This window comes from Rhinolophus sinicus, linkage group LG12 (genome assembly GCF_036562045.2).
Source record: "Rhinolophus sinicus isolate RSC01 linkage group LG12, ASM3656204v1, whole genome shotgun sequence".
Taxonomy (NCBI): Eukaryota; Metazoa; Chordata; class Mammalia; order Chiroptera; family Rhinolophidae; genus Rhinolophus; species Rhinolophus sinicus.
In genome coordinates this window covers 1126685-1146203 of record NC_133761.1, presented here as the reverse complement: position 1 = coordinate 1146203, position 19519 = coordinate 1126685, and the positions used below count along the sequence as shown (strand labels likewise).

Below are 19519 nucleotides of genomic sequence, written 5' to 3'. Positions count from 1 at the left end.
AGAGAGAGAGACTGAGAGGCAGAGAAATGGTCATGCAGGGTGTCATGCGGGGTCTCAGCTCCCGCTCCCCACATAAGAACGCAGGACATGGTGAGGCCAAAAGGAACACCCATGGAGCCATAGATGGGGGAGTCACACCACTATAGTCTCGCTGGCGGCTGGGTTGGAGACACAGGAAGCAGGAGCCACACGATGCACAACCCGCCGTCTGCTTCTCTGCCAACCAACCAACCAACCAACCAACCCCTTGCTAACTGCAATCCAAATATCCTGGACACAGCCAGGCTCTCTGGGCACAGCCAGGGTTTCTCAGGGCACCAACAGTCCTTCTGGGCACAGCCAGACTTCCTGGGCTTCAATCTGCCGTGCTAACTGCCACAGCAGTTATATTAGTGGCCAATGGCTCACTGGTTATAGGTGACGGCCAACTAGCCACAGCTGATGGCCATTTACTACCCTAGCCAACACCGTCCCACGTGAGGCCGAGAGCCTGGAAACTGCTTTCTGGGGCTCTGTCCCCACATTCCACCCCTACAGGCTCTCGCCTCACAATCTACGCGACAAGTATCTTCCGCGAGGGGCCCTGTGCGAGGAGCCTGGAGGTGAATGCAATATCGTGGACACAGCCAGGCTCTCTGGGCACATCCAGGGTTTCTCAAGGCACCACCAGTCTTTCTGGGCACAGCCAGACTTCCTGGGCTTCTTAGGGTACCACCAGTCTTCCCAGGCACAGCCAGGGGCTCTCAGGGCACTGCCACTTTCTCTGGGCACAGCCAGACCTCCTGGACACAGCAAGGACTCTCAGGGCCCCACAACTCTTTCTGGGCACAGTCAGTCTTCCTGGGCACAGCCAGGGTATCTCAGGGTACTGCCAGTCTTTCTGGGTACAGCCAGTCTTTCTGGGCACAGCCAGAGTTCCTGGGCACAGCCAGGGTTCTCAGGGCACCGTGCTGGAACAATAGTGGCTCACAGCCAAGTGCTTACATAGTCTCGATACGGCCAGGCAAGACACAGGAAGCAAACATCCACCGGTTCCATTGCAAGGTGATACGTTCCCAAGCAAACAGTCAAGCGGTCCATCAACTCAGGGATGGAAGGCAATTCCCATAGTCCACAGTCATTCGCCAGGGCTGTGCACTGGCCACATAACGTGTGCCTCTCCACAGGGCGAGGGCTCCAAGCCCTCCCCTACCTGGGGGTGAGAGACGACCTTGACCTCACCCGCATCTCCCAAGGAGGACTCAGCAAGTGTTTCTTCCTGGGACTACAAGTCCTGCATCTGGGCTGCCTCAGCAAGCACTTCCCAGCCCACAGGGCCATAACGACCTTCGCTTTCTCCAGCCTATGCTGGTTGGAGAACCGTCCATGTCTTCCCACGCCTCCACGGGGGTCCAGCTCTCCGGCAGCTGCTCCTCCTGGTCTTCCTGAGACTGAGTGTTCATGTCCACAAATTGCTCCACCACCCTTTGGGGAGCTTTGTCCGGCACCATACCCTGCTCGCTGCACCATGAGTCATGTGAGGCGACCTGCAGGGTCTCAGCTCCAGCTCCCCACATAAGAACGCAGGACATGGTGAGGCCAAAAAGGAGCACCCACAGAGCCATAGATGGGGGAGTCATACCACTATAGTCTCGCTGGCGGCTGGGTTGGAGACACAGGAAGCAGGAGCCACACGATGCACAACCCGCCGTCTGCTTCTCTGCCAACCAGCCAACCGACCAACCCCTTGCTAACTGCAATCCGAATATCCTGGACACAGCCAGGCTCTCTGGGCACAGCCAGGGTTTCTCACGGCACCACCAGTCCTTCTGAGCACAGCCAGACTTCCTGGGCTTCAATCTGCCGTGCTAACTGCCACGGTAGTTATATTAGTGGTCAATGGCTCACTGGTTACAGCTGACAGCCAACTAGCCACAGCTGCTGGCCATGCAATCACAGTTGATGGCCATTTACTACCCGAGCCAGCACCTTTCCACGTGAGGCCGAGAGCCTGGAAACTGCACTCCTGGCTGTGACCCCACAGAAGCTGACACACAGCTCAGCCCTCCCGCCTCTTTTCTTGGGACACAAAGAGTCAGTCTGCCTCTCGAAGTACTTGAAGTTTTCCAATAGCCTGTTTCACAATCATGCAATTACAGGAGTGACTTCTTCGCAGGAGGAGAAAGCATCTACTGCCTGCAGCTTTTGAAGTAAACGCTAGTACTCTGGGAGCAATTACTGCCTCAGGCATCACCATGGTGTCCCAGCCTCTTGTGCCTTCCATTTCCTCTCCCCATTTGTCATCACTCTCATTACTTAAATGAAATAAAAGGGAAGAACACAGAAGAGGTGTCCCTTTCATCACAGAGGGCTGCACCCAGGGCCTCTCTGAGGAAGATGACAACACTTCCTGTGGCAGGTGGTTCTCTGGGCTCCAGCTCATTTCCTGCCGCTCCTGGTCTCCCCCCAGGCTCTCAGGCTGGGCTGCCCTCACACACCCTCACCGCCTGGCCAGGACTCTGGGTAGGTGACGACAGGTGACCATGGTGATTATGACGGTCCCCTGGCTTGTCAGCCTCGTTAGGGTCCCTCCCCAGACACTCAATCAAACCCTGTCCGGGTGATGCTAAGCTCTTTGGCAGGTGTGATGGAAGCTCACGCTCAGCTGACTCTAATAAGGACGGTAACAGACCCGCGGGGTGGGCCCAGCTCAGTCACCTGAAAGGCCTTCAGAGCAGAGCGAGCCTTTGTCTAGTGGGAGTAGCCTAAGCAGCCCATCCAGGGAGCCGGCTCCTCGTGACCAATTCCTCGCTGTCCGACTGCCACCCATCCCGCTTGTTTAACACTGGCGGGTGCGCGTCCGCTCCAGGCCACCGCTCCCTCCCACGAGGGCGCAGGTGAGGCCAACTACCCACAGGGCATCAGGCAGCCCTCATTTCTGAGTTCTTGAGCACACTCATGGATTGTATTAGTGACGGTTCCCCACTTTGCAGACGAGGAAACTGAGGCTCAGAGAGACCAAGATTCACCAGGGCCCCCTCCCAGCAGGGAACTTGCTTTACCCGGGTCCCCGGGGCTCTAGGGCCTGAGAAGTTCCCCTGGGCCTGCAGTCAGGCTCCTGTGTGGGCTGCGCCCTGGTAGCAGAAGAGTTTCCAGGACCCCCCATCACCCACATCCCCAGCAGTCAGTGGGTGGGAGGCCTTAGGGGGCAGGGCAGGCTCAGAGCCCTCCTAGACCCTCCCATCTCTGCCTGCTCAGACCTAGAAGCTATGAGGGGCTGGCTTCTGTGAGGGGAGCCCCTAAGGTTCTTCTAGCCTGAGGAGCCAGGGCCCTGGCCAGCTGCCCTGTGGGACAGTGGGGCTGTGTCTCCTGGGTGCCCCCCACGCTGAGCTGTCTCCTCCGACAGCTCCACTCCCCCACCCACGCCAGCAGAGAGACAGCAACACACACACTCCAACAAGTTTCAGTGTTTTATTAACAAAATCTTACAAAAGAGTCTGTCTTCAAGGCAGGTGGCAGGGCTGCCCACAGGCTGGCCTGACATTTGAGGCTTGGTCCATGGGGGGCAGGGGACCCAGGACCCCCCTGCAGCCTGTGCCAGCCTGTGAGTATGGGTTATGGCTTATGTGCAAAAATAAAATTTGGGGGGCTGGCAAGGTGTGGGGTGGAGGGACTGGTAGAGTCACCTGCAGACATCAGTCCCCAAGTCTGGGAACCCCCAGTGAACAGGCAGAAAGGGGAATCCCCAAACAGGACCTGCTCTGGCTGCAGATACAAGTGTCAGGCCAGCGCCAGGGGGTTGGTGTTGGAGGACGTGGGGGTCTGGGCCTGGGCAACAGCGGGGCCGGGCAGAGAGCCAGCTTGAGCCCCAGGAGAACAGACTTTGGGATCTCCTGGGGCTGGGCTTGGGGCCACCGGGCAGGGGTGGGAGCCCTTTCCCAGGGCGCTCCAAAAGCTCTGGCAGGAGAGGACGGCCGCACAGTGGGCAGGGGTTCCTGGGCTGGAGCAAGACAGGGCCCAGGGTAGTGGACCCCGATTGCAGCCACAGTGGCCCTGGGGGCGGGCAGGCTGGTGGCCAGCAGGGTGGGCATAGAGGCAGGCCCTGGCCCTCATGCAGGCCTGTCTTCAGCACCAGCTCTCCGCCTGGCCCCTTCTCTCGCTGGCCTCAGACTTCTCCTCCTATGCAGGCAGCTTGGGGAGGAGGGGGGGCCAGCAGTGCCCAGCACAGCAGCAAGGGCTCTCTGGGAGCCTCGAGACCTAAAAGAAAGGATGACACAAGATGGTCAGGGTCAGGGCAGCTGACGGGGGGTGTCTATAGGAAGGACATTGTGGGGGGGACACGGGGCTGCTCTCCCAGGGCTGAGGCTCAGGACCCTGGGGGGCTGCCTCTCAGCTTGCCAGAGGACCAGGGCAGGGACCTGGGACCTGGGGTCCTGGGGAGGCACTCACAGGCCCACAGTGAGGACAGCTGAGGGTCAGGGTCTCGGGTGGGAGGGATGGGGCTCCATTACCTGTTGTCAATCTCCTGGCTCCGTGGACAACGGCTGCTGCCTCAGCCGGTTTGAGGACTCAGGCCCTGTGGGACCTCCGCCTGCCATGGGTGAGTCAGCGAGCTGAGCTCGAGCCTTCTCCAGGCTGGCATGAATCACGGATGCTACCGAGGAAGAGAACACATGGGGTCCGTGTGAAAGCTGGCTCAGCAAACTCCCCCAGCCCTGCCTCCCACCCAGCCCCCTCTCCCTGCCCCTGGGGTCTCTGCTCCTCCCACACCTCTCCAGGACGCTGCCCCCACCCCAGCCCTGCCACCAACTTGCTGGGGTGCCTCTGAGCCCTGGTGGGCTAGCCTGGAACACGGACTTGGCCCTGGGTCCTCCCAGCTCTACGGTGACCCCTAGCGGTAGTGCCATGATGCAGGAATTCACCTGAGAGGCCAGGAGACGGGACTCCAGGTCTGCGGCTGCCACTGCTGCGTTTCAGCTTCAGTTCTCCTCCAGGACAGGGAGACACGCTGTCCGAGGCTGGCCAGCTACCCTGCGTGGCGACTGCCAGGAGAGGGCTGTGGCCCTGAAGCTGAGCTTTTCATGGCACTGGTTCTGCCTTAGCTTCTGCTCTGGGTGTCCTTTGAGCTTAGTGCCCGCTGGTCTGTGCCATCTGGACACTTGGTGTCTGAGTGCCCAGAGGGCCCAAGCGTTGAGCAGGATGAGGAAGCCGGGACTCCTGTCATGGCCTGAGAGAGAGTGCGTGTGTGTGTGTGTGTGTGTGTGTGTGTGTGTGTGTGTGGTTGGGGGTGATGAGTGGCCCAGGCCAGCCCAGGGCCCCAGAAGACAGACGGAGGGAGGGTGACAGGACAGGGTCCTGCAGGGGAGAGGGGCCCCTTTGCTGTTTGGGGGACACTGCCCACAACTGGAGGACGTGTGTCTGTGTGGATCAGGCTGGGAGACTGAGGGGGTGTCCAGCTGCACGAAGAGGACGAGGTTCTCCACCACAGGACTCAGCCCCGCTCGAAAGTCCTGGCTGGCAAAGGCCACGGGGGGTGTGGCAGGAAGGCTGGGGCCCAGATGCCCTCTATTCAGGCTGGGTCAGGTCGCTGGCCACGGAATCGTTGGTGAGGACCGGCGTGAGGGACTCGGCTTCGGCCTCGGCCTCGGCCTCGGCAGAGAGGTGGGAGCTGACCGGCTCGGCCGCCCGCTCCAGGTCGTCCTGGACCTCCATGCCTCTCTGGATGAGCTGCTCCAGGGTCTTGGGCAGCGGGTGGCGCAGGAAGCGCTTGAGCTTGGGCTGCAGGGTGCCCACCACGTACTGGATGACCTCCTCCTCCTCTGCGTCCACGTGCAGTGTCTGGTACAGGTCCCGCTTGCGCCACAGGAACTGGTCCAGCGGCTCGCCCTGCTTCTGCGGCAGGTCCAGCTCGCGCTGGATGGCCTCCCGGGACAGCGTGCCCTCGCTGTACTGCAGGAACTCCTTCTTGAACTCCACCCAGTTCTTCACCGAGCCCTGCTTGTACTCCCACCACTTCTTGGCCGGCCCATTCATGTGGTTCTGGATTTGGGACAGCCAGTACTCCTCAGAACCGCCCACCTGCCGCAGGTACTCCTCCAGGTGGCTAAGGAACTCACGTGGGTCCTCGAAGATCTGCGTGTCCACGCCAGGGCTCGGCTGCCCGTCCTCGCCGGGTGCCCAGGGTGGGTACTGCTGGGACTCCTCCGGCTCCTCTCCGGGCACTTCTCCGGCGGCCGGTGGTGGGGTGATGGCATAGGGGCTGACCGTGTAGTCGTAGCCATCAGCCTCGTTGCGGTAGCCCTCGGGACCCCCAACACCCACGGAGACAGTGTGGCGGGCAGACTCGTTGCCCACCGGGTACTTGCTGCCCATGGCCTCCAGGCGGTCAGCCCACCTCTCCAGCCGGTAGAAGACTTCCCTCCACACATGCATCTCGCGCTTGACCCAGCGCTCCAGGTTGGCAATGGTCTCCTGGCAGCGGCACAAGCAGGCCTTGATGGACTTCTTCCAGCGCTGCGAGTCGCCCGTGGGCACGTAGCCGTCCAGGTTGTTCTCCAGCTTGCCCACCGACCTGTGCAGCCCCTTCAGCTCGCGCTCCACCTGCTTGGACACTTCGGTCAGCAGGTGCCGGTGGGTCCTCCGCACGTGCTCCAGCATCTCGGTCCGGCACTTACCGATCTGCAGGATCACGTTGGGCTTGGCCACCGGGGCGCCCCGTGGTCCCGGGTAGGCGTGGAGGCCGCCGCTCGTCATGTGGTCCAGCTCCATCTGCGCGCAGGTGGCCGCGGGGCTCAGGCCGGAGGCGGCGAGCTGCAAAGTCCTCTTGGGACCGGCTGGCGAGGGCTGCGGGATCTGGCCGTGCGGCGGTGTCGGCGCGAGGGTGGTGGTGGGTCCGGTGGAGCGGCGGAGGCTCGGTCCCACTGGGTCCCGCGCAGCGCAGAGAGAACCGTGCAGGAGCAGCGGCACCAAGCTCTGCAACCAGCAGCCGCGGCGCGGGCTCTTTATGCTGCCAGCGCGCCCGTGGGCGGACCCCTCGCCGAGCCCCGATTCCCATTGGTCTGCGCGCCCACTCTGCGGGCCCGCCTCCGCGCCCACTCGCGCTAGAGCGCAGAGGGAGGACCCACCCCCTGTACACAACGCTGGCCTGGGGTGACTAATCCAGTCGCTCCAACACCCCCCTCCCAGGGCTCATTCAGCCTGCGGGACCGGAGGGACTGCTGGGACCAGCCACCACCCCCCACGACTGCGCAGCGCAGAGGTACAGGTGTGCGCCTGGAAAGGCTGGGGCTGATTGTTATGCTGCCCAGCCCCCCAGGGTAAGGAGGAAGCCCCTCCCTCAGGGACTCAGGGAGGGGCTTCCTCCTTTCATCTCTCTTTCCTTATTGGGGGCGGTGGGGGAGGGGTGCTGGACTCTGCTCTCCTGGGGGCGACCCCATTGTCCTCCGCCCTGACCCTCCCGGTCGAGCTGCAGGACGTTCAGCCTTAGATTAACCCTGATAACCACGCTCGTATCAGACCCTCCTTCCCTTGAGCTGAAGGTTTGAAGGAGTCTTCACGTGCACGGGCCCAAGCACAGGCTCACGCCCAAGTGTCAACTGTGAGTCCCAGACGTGACCTTGAGCTGCTGCCCACCCCTGTCTGAGGGCCCTGAGTCCTGGACTGGTCCTCCCTTGCTGTGTGTGAAGGACAGACACCCGAGCCTCGGCTCTGCCCGGGCCCTGGCGTTGGTGTGGATGTGTGACGGCTGTGTGGCAGTGGCTGCACAGAACTGCCCGGTGCCCCACCCCCGGCTTCTACGGTTAGCGCCTCCTGGGAAATCTGGACGCTGTTCCCTGGGGTGAGGGTGGGGACGAGGAGATGGAGGGGCCCTGTACACCCCGGGCCACTGCGGGAACCTGGTCAGAAGCTTCAAGACTTCTAAGAGGATGGCAGAGGGAGAGAGGAGGAGGGAGGGGGGAGGAAGGAGGCGAAGGAAAGATGGGGGGGAGGGGGGAGGAGAAGGGGTGCTGGCAGCCCTCTGCAGTCAGCAGAAGCAGAGGAAAGCAGAGCACCATATAAGGAGTGGGGCTCCGGAAGCTGAGATTTCCCTCTGCCTCCCTGGCAACAGCAGCGGAGGAGGGACAGCCTTCCCGGGTTACCCCATGACAGACGGGTCCCAGGTCCTCTGATGTTACCTGGGCACAGGTAACACATACCACTGCCCACAGCCAGAGGCCCACAGACACAGGCAATGCCAGCAAAGACACCTCAGGCCCTGCTGTCCATTCCCCTCTCTCTCCCTCTCTCTCTCTCTCTCTCTCTCTCACACACACACACACACACACTGCACACTCATCCCCCCACCCCTCATACACACTCATGCCCCCCACACTCATCCCCCACATATACACTCATCCCCCCTACACTCATCCCCCCACATGCACACTCATCCCCCCACCCCCTCACACACAGCCCCACTGTCTTGTTCACATACTCGAAGGGCACACAGGGTACACAGCTCCGGTGCCCTCAGAAGACCCTTCCCCCTGCTTTCCTGGAGCCCTCCCCCCACCCAGAGCCAATCTGTCTCCTTTCCTCTCTGAGCCCCTGCTGTAGAGGGGAAAGTCTTACTGGCAAAAACTCCCCAAAAATCGCTCTCCTGGCATTTCTAATTAAAGGCATGTGGGAGGACACAGAAGGGAGGGTGGAGGGGCCTCACGAAACAGGGAGAGGGAGGCAGGCAGGGAGGTTTCTAGAACAGGAATCCCGGAGCCGCCCAGCCCAGGAGTCCAGAGCTGGAGAGGCTGCAGGCCTGTGCGGGATGTCTGCGGGCGGTGAGTGTGGCCAGGCCAGCGAGTGCAGCTGGTCACCGTGGGCCTGCGTGCAGTCGAGAGCCTGTGTCCATGTCTGAGGTGAGCTCCAGCCTGTGTTTAAGGGTCCTGGTCAGGAAGGGCGCCCGCTAAGCCAGCTGGACAGGGACTGCACTCCCCCGTGTGTGTGCAGTAGGAGAGCCAGAGCCAGCAGCAGAGTGACCAGGAGCCACCCGTCCACCTCCCACAGTTTGCAAAGTCTATGTGGCCGCTGAGGGTAGCACTTGGGCCCAGGTCCCCTGACCAGCCGGTAGCCCAGCCAGGGCATGGCTCTATGGGCCTTGGGCCCACAGTGGCCTCCAGCCCCAACCCCACCCCACCCACGGCATCAGCGGTCTGGCAGGGCTTCCTGGAGGAGGGGGAGCCCAGCCAGGGCCTGGAGAACTGGGGAGAAGTTGACCAGGCCAAGAGCAGCAGGGGGTGGTGGCGCAAGAGGGGCTGGGGGTTAGTGAGCAAAGGCAGGAGGTTGGATGGTGGGGATAACACGTCAACCTTGTGGCGGAGGCTGGCAGAAGCTGGAATCTCAGGGTGGCCCAGCAGGCAGTGCTGAGCTTGACCCAGGCCCCTGGGGTCCCCTTCCACCGTCAGTCCAGCCTGAATCCAGCAGAGGGGGAGATGCTGGGAGCAGGTCCTGCGCAGCCAGACAGGACCTGCACAGAGGCTGTGCTCACAGGACCCGCAGTGACAGGTGACAGGCGGGCAGCCGCCGCTTGCTCAGGGAACACTTAATCGCTGCCCAATTATCGCCCCAGAAGCCCTCAGCAAACCTCCGCACTGGCTCCTGGGGCTCCATTCTTCCACCTCCAGAAAAAGGCCGGCTGCTCCCCCACCTGGATGGGGGGGGGGTCTGTCCATCCCCTGCCCGTCTGTGCCCACCCCCCTTCCACAAGTAGGGGTGAAGGCCCGAATGCTGACCTTCACCCCCCAGCCTCACACACAGCAAGACACTGCAGGTGGGGGGGGCAGGTGGGAGGGGAAGGGCCTGGGGGAACCCCCCCATCAGAGCCCAGCCAGTCTGTGGTCTCTAAGGCCTTGTCTGCCTTAGGAGGAGGGGGCTCTCCATGGGGAGGAGGGCAGGCCAGGCACTAGGGTCCAGACAGAACCGCCATTCCAGCCTGTCTGGGTTTCTGACCTTCTTCCCCTCCGGCTCCAAGCTCCCAGACCTCAGGTGCTAACCAGATGATGCTAAGATGCCTCTCTCAAGCTAATCTCCCTCCCAAACCCACAGCTTCAGGGAGCCCCACCCCACCCCAAACTGAGCCTTGCTCCTCTCAGACCTCTGACAGCCCACAGACAGCACCCACCTCCCATGGCTGCTCCGTGACCAAGTGCTTTCTGCACAAGGCTCACACCTGCCTCTGGGGACCCCTTAGTGCCGGCTCCTAGCCCCCACAGCCTGGGCCCCAGAGGTACTGGGGGTACTGCTCAGCAAGGCAGGACAGGCCACCTATGCCAAAGCCTCCCTCGTGCTCACCTTCTGGGGCCCAGAGTGTGGACTGGAGGCGGAGAGGGGGGCACGCGCCTCCCCAGCAGGGCCGTGGCCCCAGCCCTGAGGACTCCCACCAGCCTCCTCGGTGCTACCCCCCCAGTGTCAGCAGGTAGCCCCTCTTAGTGCCTGGCTGTGGGCACCGGCTCCTTCGGGGCAGGGCTCACAGGCCACCTCACGTACACGCACCTGCCTGCCCCAGGGTCTGTTGGGCCTGCTTCTTGGCCCGTCTTTGTGGAGGAAAAGCCAGGGCGCTGGGGTGGGGGTCTGTCTCTCTCGCGCTCACCTGCCCTCTCCTGTAGTCTCGGTGCCCACCCTCCACACGTGCCACTGCCTGTCCTGGCACCCTTAGGGCCATCTCAGGTCACATGGCCTCATCCCATTGCTGCCACCCCTGAGGGAGCTGGGAGAGCAGGACCAGGCCAGCCCTCTGCCCGCAGGGGGCCCACCGCAGGCCCAGCTCCTCGACCAGCTCTTCCTGGTGGAGCCGCTGGTCCCTCCCAGCCTACGGCCTGGAACCCCCGAGGCTGGGGGCTGGTTCTCCTGCCCCCTCCGGTCCTAGCCCGAGGAGCGCCCCCAACTGGTCCAGCCTCGAGCCTCCTATCAGTGTCACTTCTGGGCCCTGGGAGGCGCACGTGGTGGGGACCCCCGCCTGTGGCTCCGTGCTGCTGCTTCCTTGCTCTGTTCGCCCCCTCTGCCTCCTGAGGCAGCTCCGGGGCTGCGATGTCTGCCCAGGCGGCTGCACAAGCCCCAGACACGTGTCTGAGCAGTCTGAGCCCAGGCGGCCGACAGGACACCTGGGCTTCCCACTGCCTGCCCGGCTGCTGCCTGTATCCACCCCAGCCACCATCCCTCCCCACAGTGGAGCTGGGCCAGGCGCACAGGGACACAGGCGAGGCCTGGCGAGGCAGAGGCAGGGATGGGGTGAGGGCATGGGACACAGTGGGTCAGAGCTGAGAAGGGGGCGGGGAAGACCAAGGAGGAAAGAAGGACTGAGGTGGGGAAAGCAGAGGAGCAGAGAGAGACGCCAAGAAAGGGAGCCAAGGGTACAGACTGCCTCCTCGTTTCATTTCTCAAGATGTTCTCACCCCGTTTACACAGAGGTTCTGAGAGGTGGGGGGACCGCTCCAGGCTGCTGAGCTGGCAGGTGTCAGGCGGGGTTCCTCCACGCCTGCCTAATGTGCCTGCTATAGCAGAACAGCCTGGAACAGACCCCCGGGAGGGCGAGCAGGACAGGCAAGGAGGACACACGCTGAGGGTGGGTTGGGAGACCCCAGACAGGAGGTGACAAGAGCAGGGGCTGAGCCCTGGCCTGGGGACCCAGGAGAGGCAGTACCTGAGCTTCAGGAACATTTTATTTCAGATCCTGTGCCCTCCTCCCTCTTCCTCTGCTTCCTTTTCTCTCCGGTTTGGCAGGGTGTATGTGCTGTGTCCTGTCCCCGGAACAGGCAGCCTGTTCTTTCTGGGCCCCAACAGAACAGACCCTCCCCCCTCCTCTCTCCTTCCTGCCTCCTGCCTCAGCACCTCCCGTGCAGCCTCCAAGGAAAGTTTGTATTTTTCCGGTGATCTAGGCACGGCTGTGCCTGAGCCGGCTGCTCCTGTACCCTGCAGGCATGCCCCCCTCACCCCCCAGCTAGGAGGCTGAGCCCAGGAGCCATAGGCCTGAGTAGTGGAGAGTCCATCCTCAAAAGACCTCACCACCCTCAGCCATTACAGAAAGGAAAACTGAGGCCCAGAGAGGCCAGGGGCTTGTCAAAGCCCAAAGCAAAGAAGCCAGAGCCAGGGCTGGCGGGGGAGAGAGTGTGGGGACAGCCCTACTGGCTCCTGGAGCAGCACCGCCCCTTCCTGGCCTCAGTTTCCTCAACTGTAAAGTATGCACACCTATCTCTGCCCTGTTCAGCTGTGAGGTGGGTCAGTCATTCACAGTCATTCAACCAACAAACAGTTCCCGAGCCCCACTTGGCGGGCACTGAACAAGGTGGGGTGCAGGGAGGTGCAGATTGCCCCATAAAACGGGCATCACCACGGCCCCAGGTAGGCTCTGGAGAACGCTACACTGCATGTGGCCCTCCCTTCATGTGCAGGCAGCAGCAAATTGGCCTCTCCTCCTCAAGGGCCCCCCCCCCCCACAGCTGACCCAGACCCAAGCTGGGACTCGGAGAAGAGAGGCCACTGCAGCCTCGCAGTGGGGGAGGCTGGTGTGGGGGCGGGAACCCTGGACAGGAGTTGGGGCCAAGAACAGCTCTATACACTGCTGGCCGGGTGATCACCCACTCAGCTTCTTGTTCTAAAATGTGCCCTCAGCTCCGTGGTGCCTCTGGCCAGGTCTGAGTGTCCACAGACCGCCCGACAGGAGTCAGGCACGTGCCTTCTCACCCACTCGAGGTGCTGTGTGACCTCCTGCAAATCACTGAACCCCTGCGGTCCTGCTGTTGTCCTCATGCAAGGCGCAGACTGGACTCAATGGTGGCTAAGGGTCTTCTCAGCTCAGGTGGCTGGGGGCCTCCGGCATGAGAGCATGGTGAGGAATTGGCTGTCGTTCCCTCCACGGGAAATGCCCCATCCACCCCACCACCCACCACCCCGTGTTCAACTGACAAAGGCCTACCCAGTTTTAAAACTTAAGCATGAAACCTTAGCATGGCTTTATGTGCTGTCTAAATCTGACACCAGTGTCACCACCTCCAGGAAGGCTTCCCAGCCTCCCAGCACAGTGTTAACTGAGTCTTCTGTGAGCCTCATCCTCTCTTGTATGTGCCCCCCTCAGAGCCCCTGAGCAAGGTGTCTTCTTGTGTGCACGTATGTGTGTGCGTGTGTATGTGGGTCTCTTCCTGAACTCTGTCCTGCCGAGATGTGCCCTTGCTCACCAACTGTGCCAGGCCCTGAGCTTGCTCTGGGCACACTGAGTGGACAGGAACCACCTGGATCCTGACCCGAGGAGACTCCTTCTGGTCAGAGATGCCCCGATACCCCAAGTGTGCTGGGGCCAGCAACCCAGGGGGACCCTGATGGGCGGGGACAGCTGGAGGGTGAGCAGGGGGAAGCTGGGGGCAGGGGGTCTGGCAGGGGAGAGGGCGGGGCAAGTGTGGGCAGCTGGGTTCCCTCTGTCTCCAGGGGCAGAGCCTGGAGGAGGTGGGGACCGGAAGGAGTTCTGCACACGCAACACTGGGTCTGTGGCCTGGAGCGAGGACAGTGGGGCCACAGGGGCAGGCAGGTGGGAGCTGCTTCAGACCAGCGCCCCAGCTGGAGAGCCGGGCACCATGGATGGGAGAAGGACCAGTTTGGAGGCTGTTTAGAGGTGAAGAATGAGGGGGCAGCCAGGGTCCCCGTCCGCTCGGCTCAGACGCCCTGGCAATCAGGTGTGGGAGGCGAGTCCCCCTCAGGAGCAGCTGGGAGCACCCTGGGGGTTTGGAGCCAGGTGGCCGCCCCCTCCTCTCTGCTCCACTGGGCCCCCAGCCAGGCCGTGTGCCAGCCCCCGCCACCTCCCTGGATGCCCAGGAACCCCAGATCATGCTGCTGGAACCCCAAGCGTGGCCAGCCCCTCAGCAAGGATGGGGCGTTCGCTGCCAGCTGGTCCTGGCCAGACACCCCCAAAACTGGGGATTCAGGACACCCGTGCCAGGGAGGGGGTGGCATTCATCCGCCCCCAGCACTGGGAATTCAGGACAGCCTGTGCCAGAGAAGGGGTGGCATCCACCCTCCCTTTCCTGCTATTCTCTGTACCTCCGGTTAAATCTCCCCAGCGCAGCAGCGGCTTCCGGAGCCATAAAAGGAGAAAGGCTGAGAATAACTCACTGTGACGCGCTAGGAGCTTCCCCACGTAGACAGGCTCTGCGCCTATGAGGAACTGCTCTAGAGAGACCCCTGCCCAGCACCCCTGCCGCTGGAATGGTGGCGGCCAGCTTGGCCAGAGGCCCAGGTCCCCCTACCCTGCTGCTGGCCTGCTGTGTGACCTTGGCACAGTGCCACACTCCCTGGGCCTCAGTATCCCTGTCCTCTGCTCCCCTTAGGGCTGGACTTAGAGTGTCTGCCCCTGCATCCTGGCCCCCGGCCCATGACTGCCCTGTGGGCTTGTGTCCTCCCTGGAGGGTCGTCCTTGCCCCTCACCCAGAGGTAAGGGTGCTCTGGGACCCCTCAGGTCCTGGGTGGAGGCTCCAGGGCTCCCTCCACTGCAGCCCCGTCTCCCAGAACCATGGCCACTCCTGCCCTCTGATGTCCCTCCGGCCTCAGTCCCTGACCAACTGAACAGGAGCCTTGGAGCCCTGGGCGTCACCTGTCGGCCATGTGCCTGCCTCCCTGGTGTGTGTATGTGTGTGCATGTGTGTGGTGTGTGCGTGCGCACGCTCTCTCTCTGTCTCTGGGCCTGATGCCCACTGGCCTAGCCCCTCTGCCCTCCTCCCTACAGACAGTGGTCATTGTTGCCACTGTCCTCTCTGCGCGCCAGGAAACCAATCTGAGCCTAGGGGACAGACCATGGGGCCAAGAGGAGAGGAGGGGGGTCCCGGATATGGCCTCTGGGGCAGTGGTCGAACCCCCAAACCTGGAGGTCAGGGTGAAGGCAGAGGGCCCTGGGAGCTGCCCCTACCCACTCCAGCTCAACCCCACCACACCTACTCCCACAAACACGCCCCCTCTGAGCTAAAAGCAGGACACCCAGCAGGCCCCCAGATCCATCCTGTTGGGGCTGGCTCCCTGTCCTAATGTGCCCTCCCCCTTCATTCTCAGAACCTCCTGGACTAAAGCCTTAGCTGGCTTTCATATCCTGCTCCCTCCACCTCCTCCTGGGGGGACAGCAGAGGACACTGAGCCCCCCTCACCCTCCACGGGGGGCTGTTCCCAGAGACCTCAGGCTGTGCCCAGAGCCCCCTGCATCCCCCTCAGGTGGGGCTTCAGGTCTTGGCTCCCTCAAACCTGGGATACCCCATGACAGAGTCTGGGCAGGGCTTGGGATCCGGGGAGCCCAGGGGAGGTCAGACACCCCTAGACATTGACTGCGGCCCTGGGAAGTCAGGTTCCCACACGTGAGGCAGACGGACTGAGACTGGTGCTGGAAGCAGGCAGATGAGGGGGTCCTGTGTCCCTAGGCCTCCCCCCCAGGCTCCCCTCCCCCGCCCCGGCCAGCCCGGGACCTGTGGGAGCCCACCCAGGCCAGAGACAGATGGCCAAGGTGGGCCCACCGCTAGAGCACAGTCATCAGCTGGGCCACCTGCGGCCCACCACCCCATTCCCATACGCAGGAGCGGCTCAGGGGGGCAGTCCACCCCTGGATGCAGCCTCAGCTGGAGAGCGAGTGCAAGTGGGCCCTCGGTTTACAGACCAGCCACCACGCAATGAGCCACATTCCCTGGACCGAGTGGCTGCTGCACTGTCCTAAATACATATAAAACACCATGTCAGGAGCCCACAAGGATCTCAGTGTCTCCACTGGGGGAGGCAGATCCTGGAGAGCCATTCCAGGCAGGCCTGCGGCTCCCATGTCGCCTGTGGGGGGAGCAGTGGGTCCCTAACCTGTTGCCATCCCCAGCAGGGGGCACTGACAGGAGACCTCCTGCCCACAGTTCAGGCTCCAACCTGAAATCCAAGTGTCCCGCGTGCAAGTTGCCATAATCATTGTCACAACCACTTCCCCACCCCCGTTGTCATAGTTTCCACGTCGGTCATCCCCAGCAGCACCACCGCCCTCACCATCCCCACTGTCCCAGGTAGCGTGGGTGCCATAACAGGACACCACAGGCTGGGTGGCTTAAACAGCACACAGTTCTGGAGGCTGGAAGTCTAAGATCGGGGTGCCAGCATGGCTGGGTTCCAGTGAACCCTCTCCTGGTTGCAGACTGCAGACTTCTGGCTATGTCCTCAATGGCAGAGGGGATGAGGGACTCTCTGGGCTCTCTTTTATAAAGACGCTAATCCCATTCATGAGAGCTCCACCCTGTGATCTAAGCACCTCCCAAAGGTCCCACCTCCTAGTACTGTCGCCTTAGAGGTTAGGATTTCAGCCTATGAATATGGGGGAAGGGCTGATACAAACATTCAGACCACAGAAAACCCCATCACCAGCAGCTCTATCTGCTACCACCATTACTGCCACCACCACCACCACCATCATAACCATGACCTCCTCCATTGTCATCATCACTCACACCCTCCCCACCCCCTCCACCCCCATTACTTCTGTCACCACCATCAAAGCCACCACCTCCACTGCCCATGTAAGATCATACCATCACCACTGTTACTATCTACTACCATCTCCACTCCCACCCCCACCATAACCGTACCCTCTCCACCGGCGTCACCAACATCACCTTTACACGCCGCCACGATTCCCGGCATCAACACCTTTGTCATGACCACCGTATCAGCGCCACCACCTTTGTTGTCCACATGACCACCTGACCTGGCCTGCTCTCTGGGAGGCAATGCACTTCACTGATAAAGAGTGAGGGCGGCAGACCTGGGTTCAAGTCCATCGTGTCATTACTGTGACAGGGAGAAGGTTCTGAATCCATTTTCCTAATCAGAGAAAAGGAGTTAATAGTCCACCCCTAGGCCTTTGTTTCCTATAACATGACAACTTTGAATGTGTCTTATTGGCCATCTGACCCTCTGGGGGCAGTGTCTCTCCAGGTGGCCCTGTCTCCTTGCTCAACCCTGTAGAAAGCCTCCAACGTGTATGACAGCCTGGCCTCACGTCTCTGGAAGGTTCCACTTCATTGACATGGTCAGATGCAGCTGGTGAGCAGCTCCTGGACCCCAGGGCTGGGAGTGGGGAAACACCACGTCACCTGGTAGGAGCATGGCTTTTAGCCCTGTCCCTGCAGACAAGCTGGGAAGATATTCCTGTCAGTAAGAGGACAGTTTCTCTTCTTCTGAGAACCAGAGTGGAGGGGTCTGATGAATTTCAAAGTACTTGCTGAAATACCCGCTTTGTGTTCTGACGTCCGACCTTCAGTCTGAACAACGAGAACGCGCCGACAACCGTGGCGCTGGCCGAGAGGAGGTGGCAGGGCAGAGCCGGCAGGCCCTGTGCAGAGAGCTCACTGCATGTTCACTGCCCGCAGCTACAACAGCAGTTGCCGTGGGAGGTGGGTTAGACTCGCCCTGGACTGGGGCTCCTATGGAGAAAAGCTTATGGCCCAAGGCTGGCTCGTGACAGCGGCAGGCTAGACAGAAGGCGTGGAGGCACTGGGGGACAATTAGGGGGTACTATGGACCAGCCCTCTCCCTGAGCCACCCCTCCTTCTATCTGCCAAGGGTCAGCTCCAAGTCCCCTGGTAGAGGATACACTCCGACTCCAACAGATGTCCCCCTAGGCACCCCTGGACACCTGTCATGCCAGGAGGTCATTGTCCCTAAGGGCAGAGACCCGGGGCTGAGCCACCTGGAGAACATGGTGGGTCTGCTCCTGGGCAGTGTAGGGCCATGTGCCCCCCACCTTTGTCAGGGTTTAGCAGCAGCTGCCCCCCAGGCTTCTCTGGGGAGCCCAGGACACCTGGCCTGAGCCTCAGTGGTAAGGTCACCCACACCTCCTGGTTGGGCCCACCTTCCAGGATGGGGGAAGGCCAAAGCACACCAGTGGCAAGTGGACAGTGGCCACTCAATGCGACACACTTTGCCTGTGAGCTTCCTAAGGGCACAGAAGTTTTCTCCGCGTCCCTAATCAGAGAATCGGCTCTGCTGGTGAGGCCTGTGCCCCCCACACCATCAGCTGACCACCTGCAGAAGCCCCCATCCCACTGCAGCTGGGGGCCTGCCGTTGGGCCTGAGCGCCTGGGCTCCCGGCCTGACACCAGGCAACTGGGTCCGGCTTCTCCCCTCTGTCCTGGGTCCCGTCCCGCCCCCTGCAGCACCAATTACTCAGCTAGTCCTCACCGCAGCTGCAGCGCTGACTCACCTCTCAGGTATTTATCAGGCCTCCTCTTCAGCGGAAAGAGCCTTTGTGTCTCAGAGCAAAGCGCGTCATGGATCTGGCATATCAGAGCCCCTGACGCACCTGCCAACAGCAGGAGGATGCCGGGGTGTGTAGTGGGGAGCGGAAGAGATCGCCCCACGAGCTGCAGGGCCAGGATGGACAGTGCCAAGCACAGGTGGACAGTGGGAGCAGCCTGCAGGTCCGGGATGGACGGCCGGCCCCTCCTCAAGCCTTTTGACAAGATTTTACTGTGGAAACTTGGAACACACACAAGTGGGGAGACTGGGGAAAGGGTCCCCAAAGTTCCCAGCACCTCTCCTTTCCTCCTAGAGCATCTTAGAGCAAGCCCCGCCCCACACATCCTTTTACCTGTAAATACTTTGCTGTTTATCTGTGAAACAAAGCCTTTGGGGGACGGGGGGGGGGGGGGGGGGGGGTAGCCAGCCCGGTGGCTCAGGCGGTTAGAGCTCCATGCTCCTAACTCCGAAGGCTGCCGGTTCGATTCCCACATGGGCCAGTGGGCTCTCAACCACAAGGTTGCCAGTTCAATTCCTCGAGTCCCACAAGGGATGGTGGGCAGCGCCCCCTGCAACTAAGATTGAACACAGCACCTTGAGCTGAGCTGCGCTGAGCTCCCGGATGGCTCAGTTGGTTGTAGTGCATCCTCTCAACCACAAGGTTGATGGTTCGACTCCCGCAAGGGGTGGTGGGCTGCACCCCCTGCAACTAGCAACGGCAACTGGACCTGGAGCTGAGCTGCACCCTCCACAACTAAGACTGAAAGGACAACTTGACTTGGAAAAAAGTCCTGGAAGTACCCACTGTTCCCCAATAAAGTCTTGTTGAAGAAAAAAAAAAAGGCTTTGGGGACACAAACAAACACCGTTGTCACTCCAGTACAGTTTGCACAAAGGTCCTGATGGGACCTAAGGCCCAACCATGTTCAGTTTTTCTCAAGTGACTAAAAATTATCCTTTCACAACTGTTTTTTTCAAGTTAAACGTGAACAATGTCCCACACAGCCTGGGTTGATTCCGGCAGCCCTCTCTTGGTCCCAGGGCCTTGAGGGTAGGCCAAGAAGTCACCAGCAAGTTGCTGTGAGCACACCGGAGTAAACAAGCAGCTGGACTGGGGTGGACACAGCCCGGGACCCCCATGGTAGGGTGGCCAGTGAGGCCTCTGAGGGGACCTCAATAAGTGTGGTGAAAATGACCAGGAGGGACAGTGGGCCCAGAGGAAGGCCCGGCCCGGATGGCTTCCCGAAGCCTGGGGCTACACTCGTCTTCCCCCACT

At 61.4% G+C, this 19519-nt stretch overlaps 1 protein-coding gene and 1 long non-coding RNA gene across 2 annotated transcripts; one reads left to right on the top strand and one right to left on the bottom strand.

Moving 5' to 3' along the window:
* Positions 1 to 3436: 3436 nt before the first annotated feature.
* ARC (activity regulated cytoskeleton associated protein) lies at positions 3437 to 7131 on the bottom strand. The gene is made up of 3 exons (XM_019712276.2): positions 4902 to 7131; positions 4491 to 4633; positions 3437 to 4236 (listed from the first exon to the last, which is right to left on the bottom strand). The coding sequence occupies exon 1, from the start codon at positions 6745 to 6747 to the stop codon at positions 5545 to 5547; it is 1203 nt and encodes a 400-aa protein (XP_019567835.1). The 5' UTR covers positions 6748 to 7131; the 3' UTR covers positions 3437 to 4236; positions 4491 to 4633; positions 4902 to 5544.
* On the top strand, positions 7130 to 19208 carry LOC141567889 (uncharacterized). Its single transcript, XR_012490869.1, has 2 exons — positions 7130 to 7295; positions 13429 to 19208. It is a non-coding gene; the product is annotated as an uncharacterized LOC141567889 (long non-coding RNA).
* Positions 19209 to 19519: the final 311 nt, after the last annotated feature.

Excerpts from the sequence above, each read along its gene's own strand:
- ARC (XM_019712276.2), bottom strand. The coding sequence starts at position 6,747 with ATGGAGCTGGACCACATGACGAGCGGCGGCCTCCACGCCTACCCGGGA.